At 43.9% G+C, this 13,337-nt stretch overlaps 1 protein-coding gene across 1 annotated transcript; it reads left to right on the top strand.

Annotated features, from left to right (window-relative positions):
• Positions 1-765: 765 nt before the first annotated feature.
• On the top strand, positions 766-13,078 carry oprd1a (opioid receptor, delta 1a). The gene is made up of 3 exons (XM_070921385.1): positions 766-1,016; positions 10,807-11,162; positions 12,549-13,078. The coding sequence occupies exons 1-3, from the start codon at positions 766-768 to the stop codon at positions 13,076-13,078; spliced, it is 1,137 nt and encodes a 378-aa protein (XP_070777486.1).
• Positions 13,079-13,337: the final 259 nt, after the last annotated feature.

Raw genomic sequence — 13,337 nt, 5'->3', positions numbered from 1 at the left:
GCTGAGTTTATTATTTTCACAGCTTGTAAGCAGACACATCAATTTAACGTATGTGTGTGCGCGCACAGTCCTTGCATCTTGTACCAGCTGCCTTTAAAATGTCCACTACACCATGGTTTCATAGCAGAACCTGGAGGACCAAATGATGCCACAAGGCTTATGACTGGGTATTCCTTTTTTTTTTTTTTTTTTTTACTCTCCCAGAAGTGAGATTCTTTCTTTATCTCAGCGCTCAGATTTATAGATTAAAAAACAAACAAACACCAGATCAGGTGAGGACTCCCTCACTGTACAGGTTCAGGCACGGTGCGCCCATCACCTTGCCAGTCCCTTTTTGACGCGCATAACGCGCAGCCTTGACGTCGACGCACGGGTATAAGAGAGCGCGCGGGGGATCTTGGAGTGATATAAGAGGTGTGCACACAGCTCGAGCACACAGACACAGCTGACCGCTGCTGAGCGGCCACCTCCTCCACCACCTCCACCTCCTCCTCCTCCTCCTCCTCCTCTATCTGGATAGAACGCAGAGGAACCGCATCAGCTCTTTTACGCAGAGGATCTCTGCTTCCACACATTTTTTTTCTTTTTTTTCTTTTAGGAAACTCTTTCACTCTCTGTCCACTCCTTGCCTTTAGTCGGACCCGCGCTCCCCCCTCCCTCCCCCCCCTCCCCTCTCCAGAAAAATAAAGTTCCCCTCCACATAATAGTGTGGGAGCAAGTTTTCAGCACCACGGGCAGAGTGGACAGCGCCGCAGCGGCCGCAGCATGGAGCCGTACACGGTCCCGGGAGCCCAGCTCTCCCTGTCCGACCTTTACTCCGTCATCCCCTTCAACGTCACCTTCCCGGACGAGGAGAGCGGCTTGATGGGCGACCGGCTGCAGAACTACACCGAGCGGCAGAGTCCGGTGAGGAGCACCGGGGGTATGATCATAGCCATATCCATCACGGCTCTCTACTCCGTCATTTGCGTGGTGGGACTCCTGGGCAACGTCCTCGTCATGTACGGGGTGGTCAGGTAAACATTGTTGGTTTCCTCCTGTACTTGCAGTCATTTCACTGAGGGTGCCTAATTGCACCTATTACGGTGTTAGTAGGCCTGTGTCAGGGAGTTTTACTGAGGATCTCACACAGTTTGACACATTTTGGATGCACTTTGACACAAAGTCTAAATTTGGCTTTTACTGTTTTCCCCAGTAAGTAGAAAGTACTAAATACACTCTCAAAAACAGTGATGCCAATTTAACAGAAAGGTTTGACGCCATGAAAAAAAAAGGGGAAAAAGAGTCTGCATACAGAGGAAGTGTATGGTTTTGTGCAGAAACCTGTAAGTGAAACAGCATCTATTGCCCCATTACCAACCCTCTGTTTCTGGCTGTGTGCACGAGTCTCCATGACTGTGGAAGTGTGAGACCTTAAATATCAGACGTGGATATATTTGATATGCTGAGCACATTTTATTATTTTAATAATACAGAGCACTCTTTTCTTTTTAACTTCAACAACGGGGGAGCTCTGTGCCGGCATGCATCCCTGGCTGCATTTGTGTGTGAACTATGTGCATCCCAAACTAGTGATCTGCAACGTTCCCTTGCATAAAGCATGAGACGGCTCTTTCCTTATCTCCACGCGGAGCAACAGCGTGTGCAAGTTTTATGGCGAGGAGGGCCGAACCTCTTGCCTCAGACGCGGCTTCTCGATTCAGTCTTGCTCAGCTGCGCCTCAGGCAGAGAGGGGCGCGTCCCCATTTGCTCACACAGACCATCAGCTGCACACTCCTGTCCACTGGGTTTGATGGGATTGCAAGTCCTCCCAGAGAGAATACCCTGCTGTGTGCTCAGTCCCAATATTAGTCTTTATTTGGTCTCTGATTTGGTTAAAGTTCTGTTCTGTGTTTGCCTCTTTAGTGCAGGGCCAGCCCCAGCAGCCCTGTTTAGGATTCAGGATATTTGTTTATTTAGCAGGGACAGTGGTTATTGACTGTCCCAGACTCTTCTACATTTCCTCAGCAGTCCCTGGGCAGGCAAATCCACAAAAGAATTACGGCATCAGATGTTATAATTCAGACATTCAGCTACATTCATAGAAAAAAAATGAAATAGAATGTGTTTTGTGCTTTATTCACTTGTGGTTAATGGTCACGTGACTGGTTATGTCTGAGAGCGTTCCAATCGAGAAAGCTGAGCGGCCAAATTCACTGGAGCTGTGCTGAACTACACAGTTGCCTCTGGTAGAGGCTCCTGTTGGCTTGATGTTATCTGAGCAACAGTGAAGTAAACTATGTCGGCCCTCAACCAATAATGTTGGATTGGTTGGATGGAGTACAAATGTTGCACACAAACAATGAAAACAATCCCCTCCCAATAAAATATAAGAGAAACAAATTAAATACCAATTTCTTAAATAGCCTCAAAAAATACTATAATGGGCAAAAGCAACTGTAAAAAAAAAAAGCACTCAATGTGTCACTCTATATAAAATATTGCACAAAAGAAATTATACAACAAAAATATTCCACTTTATTTTTACATACTTGACACGTCACATACATCTTTGCCCACCGGAGGGAGTAAAGCATGTATCAGTATCTTAAAATGGTTACACACCATGGTATGGTGGTTACATACTATAACGATAACTCAACTCCAAAATAAACAAAGCAACCTGACTTTGACCCCCCTTCCCCGGCAGCAGTGTTGGGCTGCGGCCGTCCCCAGGTTTTCATCTGGGAAATGATATAATAGATGGTATATGTGTGAATGCATGTCAATCCCACAAATGTCTCATAATATATCCCATTTATCCCATAAACAAAAGTATTTTATTTCCATCCAAATAGATGACAACAGGTTAAGAACAGGTAGCTGATCCATCTTCCCATGCCAGCTTTATTTATCTTTATTATAACCCTTCACACCGTGACTGAATCAACGCCCCCCCCCTGCGGCGCAACGTTTAATTGGTTCTAGGGGGTCTATATTTTATTATTCCACTTGTTACATAACAATCATTCTTTGGACCTGGGCCGAGGCAGACATCAGGTCGGGAAGCGACGTCACTCGGCCGCCCGAGAACGTGAAGTGGCCGGGGCTCCGGACGGGGTGTTAGCTAGCTGCTAGCTACGCTTAACTAGCTAGCTTTTCTTGCTAGCTTTTCTTGATATTAATGTACATACCTCTGTGTTTGGCTTTCTTTTCGTTATCGTCCTTCTTCCGCTTTCTCCTCGGTGCACCAGACGGCTTGGAGCTCTTCATCATGAGTGAATGAGGGAACCAGCTGCTTCACGGCCATCCCCTATACACCAGTGTTTTTTTCCCCCTCCTCTTGGATGCTGCTGCTGATATTTCAAAGTGTTGTGCTCTTGCTTGGTGACCTACCTGGATTTTTCTTTTTCGTGGCGGCGCGGCGCCCCCTCCACATGGTGGCGCCCTTGCTTGACTGCCCATACGGCCGATGCTTAGGGCCGGCCCTGCTTTTTTAGTGAAGCTTTTATAGTCAGTAGTTTCAAACTTTCTAAGGTTTTTAAGGCTAGAAGACTTAGCCTTTGTAAAAGAGTAAAATGGTTTGCAGTATAATTGTCTGTCCGAGCTCTACAGTTTGCCCTTCACCCTCGGCTCTAAAAGCAATATAATAAAGCCTACGCCCACTTTGCCACTAGATCCAAGCAAATGTCTGAATGGCTGTCGGTGTTATCTGACTGTATATGTCGTGAAAGAGAGTGCCGAGAGAGAAAGAGAAGGTGAAGAGTTGAATACAGGAAAAGCCACAAACAACCCATTTTCTGCAAGTGGCAATCTTTGGATATTGAGCCAAGAACAAAAATCATAAATATTTACAACTCATGCCCATAATTTCCCTTCAGGAGTTGCGGTGAGAATAATGGGAAAAACAAGGCACAGAGGACAAAAAAAGAAAGAGGGAGGGAGGTGAGAGGGAGATGAAAGGGAGATGGATGAGAGCTCGCGAAAAAGGCAGGGAAACGAATTGTGCGCAGCGACTCACCTGGCGTTCGTGTTTGTGTGAGTGATAGGACTCATCACTGATACGAGACCCCCCCCCCCCCACCACCACCACCCTTAGAGATGGAGGCCGAGGGAAGCTGAGCTCATTAACCATCCCCGTCAGGATATATTATCTCCTGTGAAACATCTATAAACTCTGCAGGGAGCGACACATAAATATAAAGTACACTGACCCCCACATGGAAATCATTTATCTACCTTTAGAGTTCAAAACTTTCTAGGATGCATTCTATGGATTCATAAGCCTAACAATACCCAAAATAGAAAATAAGGTGGGTTTATTCTGCACTACTTCACTTTTTTTCCAGAGCTTTCAGTCACATCTCATGGTCTTCCTCAGCGGATAGACCTATAATCATGTGTTATTAGTAATAATGTGAGCATCGTTCCACGCTTGGGTCACTGAGCTATCTGCACGACAGCAAACTCCGTCTGCTAAGGAAGACTGAGAGATGTGGTTGAAAGCACCAGAAACGCTTGAGTTAAGATAATTTTTTTCCATTATATCCACAGTCGCAACAATACATGATAATACAAATAACCCTGTATAAATTAAATACAAATTTACGAGTGTACAGTATGACATTGAGTGTGTTTAAAGAGGCAACAACAACAACAACAAAAAAGCCCATTTGGATCATAATATATGTCAATGACTTTTGGTCCAATTGACACACTGGGGGCAACAAACAAAGACTCCTCTGTTGGGAATGCAACTCATCAACAGAGAGGACTCGCCAGTTATGCCAATTATGTGAAATGAAGACTAACGAAGGCACTCAACAGTGTCCCTGGTTTCTTGTCTTCCGCATCACGTCCAGGAAATGCATGCATTGTTTTCTGGGAATCCCCTGTGTGTGGGTACGCAGTTTGAATCTCACACAGGAAAGGCGGACTCCGCCAGTAACAATGGAAACTACTGTAATGAATAATAGGGTTGGAGACAAAAAAACAAGCATTTGATTGATGGGTTAGTCCCTTAACAGGAAAATAATGGGTGACCATTGTGATAATCAGTTAATGTCATTCGTTAAAGGTCATTTTTCAAGGGAAAATGCCAAACATTCCTTTGTTTCATCTCCTCAAGTAGTGAGGACTTGCTGCTTTTCGTTGTCTTATGTGATAATAAACTGGACATCTTTGTTTTGGACTGTTGGTCAAACAAAACAAGCTATTTGAAGACGCCCCCTTAGGGTTTCACTATTCTCTGACATCTTGCACACCAACAATTGAATCAAGGAATTGAGAACATGGCCAGCAGAATAACTGATAATGAATCGTTAATTGCAGCCCGAGTTCGATGCAATGAAAAAGATTACGACTAGTGATGCAAATAACAATTATTTCTGTTTTTCATAAATCTGTCCATTATGTTATGCAATTCTCTCAAATGTCAGAAATAGTGGGAAATGCCCAGGAAAACCCAAAGATATTCTTTATATTTAAAGAGAAGCAGCAAATCTTCACATCTGAGAAGCTGGAACCAGGGAATGTTGGATATTTGTTCTTGATAAATTACTTAATTTTCTGTCGATTGACTTCTAGCTTCCACAGTAATTATAACTTTGATTTAAGAAAATGATTTCATTGCGTGCCACATCAGGCAGCTTATAAATTTGACAACAGTCATGAATTTTAGATACTTCTCCCCACTTAGATTCCTGGATAGAGACACTCAAATGCACACACACTCCATTTATAGCGGAGCCTGCACGGATGCTCGCGTCAGTGTGAAATGGGCATTGGGCTGCCGCAGCGTTGAGAGCCCTCGGCCTGATTGCCGATGGAGAGGCCGACACTGACACCTCGGGAGATTGTCCGCTCAGTTACGCAGGATGGGTCAGCAGCTCTAGGCCCCTCTTATCTCCCAGCTATCCTCTCCCTCCACCTCGGCTCCTATTCCTGCCGCCACACCTGTTAAATAAAAACTGGCTCAGTGCTCATGCAATTTATTATCAAGTGGCCTCCATTTGAAATCAGTTCGATGTGCAGCGAGTGGAAGGCCGGGCTGGTTTGTGAGAGAGTGGATTCTTAACCGAGCTGATTCTCGTGCATTATTGTTCCATTTCTACGATGAGGGCAGATCGTGGACAGCGTTCTCATACTGTCCATTGACACTCTCGTATGGTAATATTTTGGCTAAGACAAAAGATAAAGCTACAGCATGAGCCAACACAGCTTTTTTCTTTAGGGACAGGGGGGGGGAAATTTGGCTGGAAAGACCAGTAGGAGCGTGACTGTGTGTTTATGTGTGTGTGTGTGTGTGTGTGTGTGTGTGTGTGTGTGAGTCTGTTTATTTTCCCGGGCTGAGTCAACACGGCCACTGTGTCTCACTGCTTGTATTCAGCATTTATATCAGCGTGAGTGGTGTGTTTTTAGCCTTCAGCCCTGGAAACACAGGAGAGTAGTGTATAAAGAGGTATAAATCTTTATACTTTAACCTTCAATCATAAAATAAATTAAAACGTCATTTTTAGAATTATTATTATTCAACTTATCTTTCACTTTTTGGTCTTGGCACACATTTAATCATTTTTCTACTCCCTAATTTCTCGACTTTGCATTTTCCCTAATCCTTTTATGATAATGAGGTGGCCGTGGCCATGTACATCCAGAGCATGTAATCCAGGGTTTGTGTGTGTGTGTGTGTGTGTGTAACATCATTGGAGCAAATGAGTGAAAACACTGAAAAGACTGCTGCTCCCCACAGAACAATCTAGTCAAAGTAAAAAAGTAAAATAAATTCACTTGATTAAGTTGATCATTGATTTATCAACTGAGTGGAGGTTAGGAAAAGTGTCAAGACGTATGTGTCTCTCTACACTGCATTGTAATTTTTAAACAATGTATTATTTATTGATGCGTTCACATGTCGTTTGTCGGCTTCGGACCTCCATAGATCTGTGTATCCCTTGGTGAATCATAGAGTACTCCTGAAACCCCGGCTGGTTAGGTGGGATTTACATAATGCTGACAGCATGTAATTAATGATGAGCTGAATGACAAACCAGTAGTGATGGACTGTGATCAATGGCACTTATCTAGGTGAACTGGTAGAAATTGTTCACACGGACACCCGAGGTCAGGACGGTCAATACTATCCGCAGTCAGTGGAGGCAGTACGTCCCTGTTGGCTTCAGTCATGTGCGGCTTTGAGACTTTTCTTTCTTCTGATGCGGCAAAGGACGAGTGTGAGGAGGAAGGGATTGGACAGCCATGACAGCCTCCACGCTTTGAGGGGACAAAAAGGAAAAAGGAGGTGGGCGATTAAACGCGACTGTGCCAAAGGAAAACGTGCTTCATTGTAGCATGAAAAAGCACGTTGCATTTGGATTTCTTGACACATAATTGCTTCTCCGAGCCTAATTTATGATTTAAAAGCTTTCACCTCTATCTAGAATTATACGCTGAACAATTAACCATAAAATAACCTCAGGACCAGCTGTGTGATTGCAGAGGCTAAAGCATGGAAATGGAAAAGCTCCTTGCCACAGTTTCTCACTGCAGTTTCTCACTGCTTGGTGTGAAATTAAAGTCTCGTCATGTGTCACCTGCTGAGAGGAGGTGCATTATGCACCCCAGACTCCTGCATTAATGATAAAAGAGCCTCCCCCGTTGCCACTTCTGCCTACTTTACGCTACACTAACGATTCTTTGGTATCCAACTAAGCGCCTCTGCGCCAGTGTGAGTGTGACATAATATCTCTGGGGGTCTAACAGACCCTACAGTAAGTATTTTTAACCCCCTTTCCACCATTTAATTTCTAATCCCCACAATATGCCAGACTGGGTGGTATAAGATCTAGGCCCACTCAATCCAGCTCCTGTTTACTGAAGGGAGGGATACCCTGTGTGCGGGCCTATCTTGTCAGCTTGGATTAGGGAGAGGGGAAAGCGATTTCTTTGGAATCACAGTTCAATAATGAAAGTGACTCTGACGATAAACATAATCCTCTCCCCATGTCAAAAGCCGGGCTTTAGGTGCTTGATCAAATGCTTGGAAAAGACTGAGATGCAAATTAAACTGAGTAGTTTTTGTTAACTGTATGAGACTAGAGTTGAAATTTTGTCTCATAAGATAGCTGACATCCGACTCCAAAAATGTCATCAAAGCCTATCTCTTCCCTAAGCAACAGCTGCTTTATGGGTTTTGTGTGGTTTGCAAGGGTTCAAGGCATCACATTAATATTGTGCTTGATTCACAGACATCCCTCCCTTCCTCAGAGTCAAGGCCCCACTAGAGGATGACATTTTTCATCGGAAAATTACAGGATATGGTTCGTAATAGGCATGGACATTCAGCAGCAGGACAAAGCCAAAAGCCTCCCCATGGTGGGACACGGGACAGTTGAAGGGGAGGTGCGGAGGGAGAAACGTAAGAAAGGCAAAGACACTGTGTGAGGTGAATTTGAGTCAAAAATCGTACTCGTAGTAAAATCTTAATATTCAGACCTGAGACACACGCTGATGTCATTCAGTGTGACTTCCACTTCCCTAAGATATCATTATCTCCAATGTCCATCCATCAGAACTTAGAGCCTAAGAATCACGCTTTTAAGTTTTCTTCAGTATCAAAGCAATCCACTGACAGCCGTCTGTACATACATGGGTACACTGCAAACAGGAACTGCTAAAAGCTAATTTGGCATACTTACAATGGTGCTAAATTTCCAAAATGTAAACAAATATTGGCAAAAAGTCTTCTGTCGTAATATTGGTTCGCAAGAAGGCCTATATGTTGGTGTTACCATGTTTCCATCTATCAGATTAGCAAAGCCGTGTTTGGCTCACTGGCAGCTCTTCCAGTGAAGCAACGCTCAGAGATCCACACCAGAATAGAAAGCAGCTATGAATTACGTGTTCTTTTCCTGCTATCAAAGGCCTATTCTTCACACAATCATACCATCTATACATGCTCTTTCTATGTTGTACAGCTCATTTTAAATGTGTAAATGTGAAACAGATTGTCCTTCAGCTGGAGGAGACACTAGTGATGATGCCATGTAGAGCCTGATGTTGGAGGCCTGATGGTAAATAATGGAACAACTGATGGGACTCTTCGGCGGCAGTCATTGTAATTATATTCTCTGATTCAGCTGAAGCCTATGCTCACATCAAACTGATTTATTAAATCAGACAAAACTGCTATCAGCCCGCAGAGTTCAGTCAGTAATATATCATCAAAGTGTCATCTGATAGACTGAGAGCTGAGAGCTCAACCGCTAAGTGGCCAGAGACAGCTTGTTGTTACATTTATAGGCAGTTCTTGAAGCTAACCCGCTCACTAACGTCATTGACATTGTGCCCAACCAAGCTATAGTGCACCCTAGCAAGCTAGCATACTAGCTCACCAACTAAAAGAGTTACTAATAACCTTATCAGAATCACTTGAATGTGACGCTTTGCCTTTGTGCATACACCAAAAATGCACACGCACATTATTTCCTCCTTGCTCGTATGGATTCTCTGTTTCAGTGTCAAACTCCCGCCTCTTTCTATTGATTGACTTCCACGACTGCCCCAGTTGGAGCAGGTATTCGCAACTTAAGACACGGTGCAGTACTCATTTTACACAAACCCATCAAACCAGGTTTCATTTGTGTGCAAGTAATAAGCCTTTAATCAGTTCCACCAACTGGAACGTTAACACAAAAGTCCCTCATAAACTGGCTTAGCCCGATAAAAACCCAGCAAATATGGGCGAATCTAAGAACTCGGTATTTTTGCTTGTGTGCTGGACTTGGCTGTCAATGAAACACCATGCTGCAAATATGCAGCCCCCTCCTATCACTACCACCACCAAGACCCCTGGGTTATTGTGTATACTGCCCATGTGAAAAATGACCAGAAGAAAAATCAATACATATTTCCACTTAGACATCAGGCTTGGGTGTATTCCAATGGAAAAAGAGCGATAAAGATTGCACCACTTCCCATTAAAATGCCAGGTACACAGGCTGTTACGCAATCTACCGTCCTTGTTCATTTAACCAATTATTTATCATTAAAAGTTTTGAAAGAGAAGAAAAGATAACCTCGTGATATATTCATACAGCATTGTATTATGTATTATACAGTATATCTTGAAATGTTGCACTCTTCTGGTCCCCAATGCTTGCCTTTTGTTCCTTTGGGCAGTCCGCTATGCATGTAAATCGGACTGTACTTTGGATGCAAGGATTTTAAAATGATGCTACCTCCTAGAAAATTAAATCAGCTGAGATTTATGTACAGTATGAATAGATTATGCGAGGTTTCCGATGAGAGAAGCCTTTTGTGTAAATAAGCCTTATGCCCTCGAGGAGAATTTCTGACCCCAATAAGTCGATATTGTACCGAATAAAACAGTGCTGATGACCATATTTGATGACCTATTTTCTTTTCTTCAAATGCTTGGGGGAAAAAAAGCTAAAAGCAGGGTCCAGCACATATAATATATATGAACCTCAATTCAATAGCAGTCGTATTTTCTTTACAAACCTCTGGTGCTTTCCATGTAAGTAGGCTGCTTGATGAGAGGCCAATAAGCCAATTGTAACTATTATCTCAAATCGCCAATTTAGAAAAAAAAAAAGAAATCTAAGCTGTGAACAATCAGCATTAGACATTTGCAGCTCTACCATCTATAGCATGAGGGAATTAACTCTTGATCTAAGCCATAAAAACACAGTGAATATCACTTTCAAATCCCCATTTCCCGTTACAGAGACTTCCATAGCCAGCCGCTCTCATTACCGCTGCTGCTTATTGCAAACGCTTTTTTCTCTGCTCTGTGATCCCAAACAGATACACCAAGATGAAGACGGCCACAAACATCTACATCTTCAACTTGGCTCTTGCCGACGCCTTGGCCACAAGCACGCTGCCCTTCCAGAGCGCCAAATACCTCATGAACACGTGGCCGTTTGGGGAAGTCCTGTGCAAGCTCATTATTGCCATCGACTACTACAACATGTTCACGAGCATCTTCACCCTTACCATGATGAGCGTGGACCGCTACATCGCCGTGTGCCACCCAGTCAGGGCACTGGAGTTTCGGACACCGGTCAAGGCCAAGTTGATCAACGTGCTCATCTGGGTCCTGTCCTCTGCGATTGGGGTTCCCATTATGATCATGGCTGTGACCAAAGTGGCAGATAATGGTGGGATGTTGCTTTCTTCCACTTTATCTTTCATTATTAATCATAGTCTTCTTGTTTAGTACAAGAATGAACTGTCTGCAAGAATTGAAGCTTTGCCAAAGTGCTAGAGAACAGACGGAAATCCACCGTAGAAAAGACACTTCAACATGCCTTGATCTGCATAATTAGCATTAATAAGGCCAAGCTTCTGGTCCTTAAGACCTTCATCAGAGCTTACATGGAACACAAAGGAAAAGCAAGAATAATGGTGATTATGAATCCAGTCCCACCCATGACATTGATCCATTGTGGATCCTCAAAGTAAGCGGAAAAGCCTTTGAAACATTTATCCAATAGCCCTCCATTGAAACCAAGGGTGATATTAGATTTTCATTAGTAGTTCAGGGGAGGAACTGTACTACTTTTCCTACTCGCCCAGAGTTACAAAGTCCTCATATATCTTTTTTTGTATCTGCTTGAAGTTTTAAGGCATGTTGAATGATGAGCCTAGATTAGTTAAATTCATCAGTGTCAATGTCAAAATATCGTTCTAATGAATCTCTGCGAAAAAAAAAAAGAAGACAGTGTGCATAACAGATAACTGCCTCAGAAAAACCAGCCCGGTATGTTCATATTGGACTAATCGGCAACACATGACGTTCAGTGCCAACGTTCAGTGCCAAATCAGAAATGAGTGTGCCCTTTATATAGCGCACCAATTGCGCTTCTTTTGCTTCGCCTCTGGAAATAGAAGCACAGCTGTTTTCTGCTGCAACTCAGCTATGTAAAAAATACTTCAAATGGTGGATCGTTGCAGTCCACTCCGTCCCCATTCAATAAGATATCTTTTTAATGAGCTACCAGATGTGGAAAAACATTGCTTGGGATATGAAGTACTTTGTTGTGCGCCAGTATAGCGGCAATGGGAGTAAATAATGTGCTTCATGCTAAACAGAGGCCGGAGAGAGTCTGCTACTTTGTGTCTGTATATGTGAACAGGGCATAAGGGCGAGGAAGTCGACTTTCATGTGGAAGGCCAGAGTTTGGGTCCCATCACACGCTTGCAATTAGTGTTTGCTTGCCAAAATCCGTCTTTCCCTTAACTTAATTAAACTATGGCTACACAGACTTGAAATGGAACTGAGAGTAATCATCCAATATTAGCGTTCTTTCCTGGCGATAGGGTCTGAACAGTCTGTACTCGGATAGAACATGATCTTGATTGTCTGTAATTTGCACAGCAGCAACAACAGTAGTATTTTGGGGTTGAAGTGTGTATTTTGAGTTCAGATGTTTCTCTGTAGCTTTAGTTTTTCTAAATCCTCAAATCAGAATCCGTCTGAACCTGCTTGATACCATAACCCTACGTTAACACATTCGTTCTAATTCTACCTGCCCTCTCTCCAGGTAAAACCATGTGCATGCTGAAGTTCCCCGACCCTGACTGGTACTGGGACACAGTGACAAAGATCTGCGTGTTCATCTTTGCTTTTGTGGTTCCCGTGATGGTCATCACCATATGTTACGGCCTGATGATCCTGCGTCTGAGAAGCGTTCGTCTGCTCTCAGGCTCCAAGGAGAAGGACCGCAACATGCGCCGCATCACCCGCATGGTCCTGGTGATAGTGGCGGCCTTCATCATCTGCTGGACCCCCATCCACATCTTCATCATCGTGAAGACCATGGTGGAGATTGACAGCAGGAACCCCTTCGTGATAGCCAGCTGGCACTTGTGCATCGCCTTGGGCTACACCAACAGCAGCCTCAACCCTGTCCTCTACGCGTTCTTGGATGAAAACTTTAAGCGATGCTTCAGGGATTTCTGCCTTCCCTGTCGGACCCGCGTGGAGCAGCACAGTCTGACCAGAGGCCGCAACACCACCAGGGAGCCGGTGTCCGTCTGCGCTCCGTCAGAAGCGGGGAAGAAGCCAGCATGACTAGGCATGGACTGGGTCCCCCACAGCTCTCGCTCGAGGAGGATCCAGCAAGATCTGCAGTCAGAGGTCACGCAGATCTCCACAACAGAGTTTTGAGAGATCCTCACAAGGAAAAGCAATCTCTCAAAGTATTGAGTCATGCCGCTTATTCTCTCCAATTTGGCTGGCATGCTGGACATTCAAAGGAATAGCTAAAGATCATGGAAAACAAGTTTCACTGTGATCTCACTTTTCTATTAAAGTTCTGATAACAAAGTGG

The sequence above is a fragment of the Enoplosus armatus genome, chromosome 16 (assembly GCF_043641665.1).
Source record: "Enoplosus armatus isolate fEnoArm2 chromosome 16, fEnoArm2.hap1, whole genome shotgun sequence".
In the NCBI taxonomy this organism is placed as follows: Eukaryota; Metazoa; Chordata; class Actinopteri; order Centrarchiformes; family Enoplosidae; genus Enoplosus; species Enoplosus armatus.
This window is presented reverse-complemented; position numbering and strand designations above follow the sequence as displayed.

Bases quoted from the DNA above. Each gene is read 5' to 3' on its own strand.
- oprd1a (XM_070921385.1), top strand. From the start codon at position 766: ATGGAGCCGTACACGGTCCCGGGAGCCCAGCTCTCCCTGTCCGACCTT. The intron at 1,017-10,806 runs GTAAACATTGTT...GATCCCAAACAG, and splicing joins GTCATGTACGGGGTGGTCAG to ATACACCAAGATGAAGACGG. The intron at 11,163-12,548 runs GTGGGATGTTGC...CCCTCTCTCCAG, and splicing joins GACCAAAGTGGCAGATAATG to GTAAAACCATGTGCATGCTG.